Source organism: Galeopterus variegatus, unplaced genomic scaffold (genome assembly GCF_000696425.1).
Source record: "Galeopterus variegatus unplaced genomic scaffold, G_variegatus-3.0.2 Scaffold8589, whole genome shotgun sequence".
Taxonomy (NCBI): Eukaryota; Metazoa; Chordata; class Mammalia; order Dermoptera; family Cynocephalidae; genus Galeopterus; species Galeopterus variegatus.
The window spans coordinates 43,169-47,154 of record NW_007734700.1 but is presented as its reverse complement, the minus strand read 5'-3'; the positions used below and the strand labels follow the sequence as shown (position 1 = coordinate 47,154).

The 3,986-nt window shown below is 35.6% G+C and overlaps 1 protein-coding gene across 1 annotated transcript in view; it reads left to right on the top strand.

The window, feature by feature from the left end:
• Positions 1-3,986, top strand: part of LOC103608579 (CWF19-like protein 2) — a 64,568-nt gene that overhangs the window by 30,572 nt on the left and 30,010 nt on the right. Inside the window, exon 3 of the mRNA XM_008592998.1 lies at positions 172-384. Coding sequence (XP_008591220.1) covers positions 172-384 — 213 coding nt within the window. The remainder of the gene's footprint in view (positions 1-171; positions 385-3,986) is intronic.

Sequence of the window (3,986 nt, the reverse complement as noted above, 5' to 3'; positions counted from 1 at the left end):
TCTCTCTCTCTCTCTCTCTCTCTCTCTCTCTCTCTCTCTCTCTCTCTCTTTCATTCATTCAATATATGAGTTTTATCCTAGAATATACAGATATGACTTCAGGGTAGTACAGTACAATAAAATCTTAACCACTGCCTTCTGATCTCTACTACTGTTATTTTGGCTTTTCAGTTTATGGGGAAAACAGATGGAGACTCTTATACTCTGGATGACATGTTTGTCTCCAAAGCAGCCGAGAGAGAATGTCTTGGTGAAGAGGAAGAGAACCAGAGGAAAAAAGCTATTGCTGAGCATCAGAGTCTTGTTGCACAAATGGAAAAATGTCTGTACTGTTTTGACAGCTCTCAATTTCCCAAGCACCTTATTGTTGCAATAGGTGTTAAGGTAAGAAATATATTTATTGCTTTTTGCTTACTTTCCCGTACGACCTGTTTGTTTCTTCATAGAATACTTCACAGTTCGAAGAAGTTCATTATATTTTCTTTGCTTAACTTGTTTATTGGGTCTCACCCCGAACAGTCTTTAAAGTTCATGAAAACAGAGGTAAGTTTTGTTCACCATTGTATACCAAGCATCTAGCCTTGTTCTTAGTATAAAATAGTCCTTTATTTATGGATTTAATTGTTATATTAAGTAAATAAGTTTTGTATACTTGGTATATATCAGACCCTAATTAGTCACTGGGGAAAACTAGAGAATCAGACTTTTGGAGCTTGTATTCTAGTGAAATAGGGCAGAAAATAAATTAAATAATAATTGCCCTGATTGAAGAGAATGTTAATTGTAATAAAACAAATAAAGCGAGGAAATGGGATAAATTGATGGTGGAGTTATTATTTTTGATAACATGGTCCAGAAGGCTTCTCTGAGGAATTTTAAAAAATTATCTATTAAAGCATAATCAATTACCCATATCTGTGGGGTGCAGCATTGAATATCAGTACCTCTATACAATATGTAATGCTCAAGTCAGGCTAATTAGTATATTCAACATTATACAGTGTAATCATTTTTTGTGGCCTTTTAGCAATTTCTTGCTAACTCCCTCTACCCCTTTCCCACCTCAGGTGGTGTCGGTTCTGTTCTTTCCTTTTGAAAGATCAGTGTATTATTGTGATTGTTGTATATGTTTTCTTTCTTTCTTCTTAATTTTTAGCTTCCACTTGTGAGTGAGGACATTCTTTTTCTGTGCATGCTTTTTTTGGGGGGGGGGTAATTTTTATATATTTATTTTAAAATATTAATTATTTAATTTTTAAAATTGAAACATAGTTAATTGTACATATCTGTGGGGTGCAGACTTGAATATCAGTACCTGTGTACAATACATGATGCCCAAATCAGGTTAATTAGTTTATTCAACATTATACAATGTAATCATTTTTTGTGTCCCTTTACCAATTCCTCCCTTACACCCTCTCATCCTCCCCTTTTCCCACCTCTGGGAAACTCAGTTCTGTTCTCTCCTTTTGAAATTTCAAGGTATTGTGATTGTCGTATTTTTCTTTATTTTTTAAAAATTTATTTGTTTATTTTTTAGCTCCTACTTATGAGTGAGGACATGCAGTATTTCTCTTTCTGTGCCTGGCTTATTTCACTTAGCATAATTTTCTCTAAGTTCATCCTTGTTGCTTTGAATGACAGAATTTCATTCCTTCATATGGCAGAATAGTATTCCATTGTATATATATATACCACATTTTCCTTATCCAGTTGTCTCTTGATGGACATTTAGGTTGGTTCCATATCTTGGCTATTGTAAATAGAGCTGTAATAAACATGAGAGTGCAGTTATCCCTTCAACATGATAATTTCTATTCTGTTGGGTATATACCCAGCCAGTGGGATTGCTGGATCATATGGTAGTTCTGTCTGTAGTTGTTTACAAATTTCCATACTATTTTCCATAATGGCTGTGCTAATTTACAGTCCCACCAAAAGTGTAGCAGGGTTCCCCTTTCTCTGCATCCTCACCAGCATTTGTTATTCTCTGACTTTTTGATAATGGCCAGTCTAACTGGGATGAAATGATATTTCAGTGCGGTTTTGATTTGTATTTTCCTGATGCTTAGTGATGTTGAGCATTTTTTCATGTGTCTGTTGGCCATTTGTATATCTTTGAGAAATGCCTATTGAGTTCCTTTGTCCATTTATTAATGGATGTACTTGTTTTTTTTTAACTGCTAAGTTGTTTGAGTTCCTTGTATATTCTGGACATTAATCCCTTCTTGGATGTGTAGTTTGCAAATGTTTTCTCCCATTCTGTAGGTTTTCTTTCCAGTCTATTCTTTCTTTTGCTGTGCAAAAGCATTTTAACTTGATATACTACCATTTGTTTTTCTTTTGTTGCCTGTGCTTTCAGAGTTTTATTCATAAAGTCTTTGTCTAGTACTACTTCTTGAAGTGTTTCCCCTATGTTTTCTTTTAGGAGTTTTATAGTTTCAGGTCTTATATTTAAGTCCTTAATCCATTTTGAGTTGATTTTGGTATATGGTGAGAGGTACAGGTCTAGTTTCATTCTTCTACATGTGGATGTCCTGTTTTCTTAGCACTGTTTATTGGAGAGGCAGTCTTTTCCCCAATGTATGTCTTTGATGCCTTTTTCAAAGATCAGTTGACTGTAAGTGTGCAGGTTGATTTCTGGGTTCTCCATTCTGTTCCATTGGTCTTAGTGTCTGTTTTTATGCCAGTACCATGTTGGTTTGGTTACTGTAGCTTTGTAGTATAATTTGAGGTCAGGTAGTGTTATGCCTTGGGCTTTATTTTTTTTTGCTCAGGATTGCTTTGGCTATTTGAGGTCATTTGTTATTCCATATGAATGTTAGCAATGTTTTTTTCTGTTTCAATGGAAAATGTCATTGGTGTTTTGAGGGGATTGCATTGAATCTATAAATCCCTTTGGGTAGTATGGATATTTTCACAATAGTTCTTCCAATCCAAGAGCATGGAATGTCTTTCCATCTTTTTATGTCTTCTTTGATTTCTTTCAACAGTGATTTGTAGTACTCATTGTAGAGATATTTCACCTCCTTGGTTAAGTTGATTCTTAGGTATTTTAGCTTTTTGGTAACTATCATAAATGTGCTTGCTTTCTTGATGTCTGCTAGTTTGTTATTGGAGTATACACACATTACTGGTTTTTGCATGTTGATTTTATATCATGCAATTTTACTGAAATTGTTAAGGTTTTCTGCAAACAGGGACAGTTTGACATCATCTTTTCCAGTTTGGATGCCCTTGATTTCTTTCTCCTGCCTGATTGCTTTGGCTAGTACTTCTAATACTATGTTAAATAGGGTGGTGAGAGTGGGCATCCATGTCTTTTTCCCGTTCTTAAGAGAAAAGCTTTTAGCTTTTTCCCATTCAGGGTGATATTGATGGTGGGTTTTTTGTATATGGCTCTTATTGTATTGAGATACTTTCCTTCTATACTTAATTTGCTGAGAATTTTTATTGGGTAGCATTGTTGAATTTTGTCAAATGCTTTTTCTGCAGCTATTGAGATAATCATATGATTTTTGTCCTTGGTTTTGTTGATATGGCTTATCCCATTTATTGACTTGTGTATGTAGAACCATCCTTGCATTCCTGAGATGAGTCCCACTTGATCATGATATATAATTTTTTTGGATGTGTTGCTACATTCTGTTTGCTAAAATTTTGTTGAAGATACTTGTTGATATGTTCATCAGAGATAATAGATTGTAGTTTTCTTTCTTTTTGTATCTTTGTGTGGTTTTGGTATCAGGGTGATGCTGGCATCATAGAATCAGTTTTGGAGAGTGGCCTCTGTTTCAATTTTTTGGAATAGTTTGAAGAGAATTGGTATTAATTTCTCCCTAAAAGTTTGTTAGAATTCAGCAGTAAAGGGCCGGCCCGGTGGCGCACTGCTACAGTGCGCTGCTTGGGAGCGCGGCGGCGCTCCTGCCGTGGGATGGGTTCCAACATACAGACCGGCCGCGCACCCGCGGAGAGGGGAGGGGGAT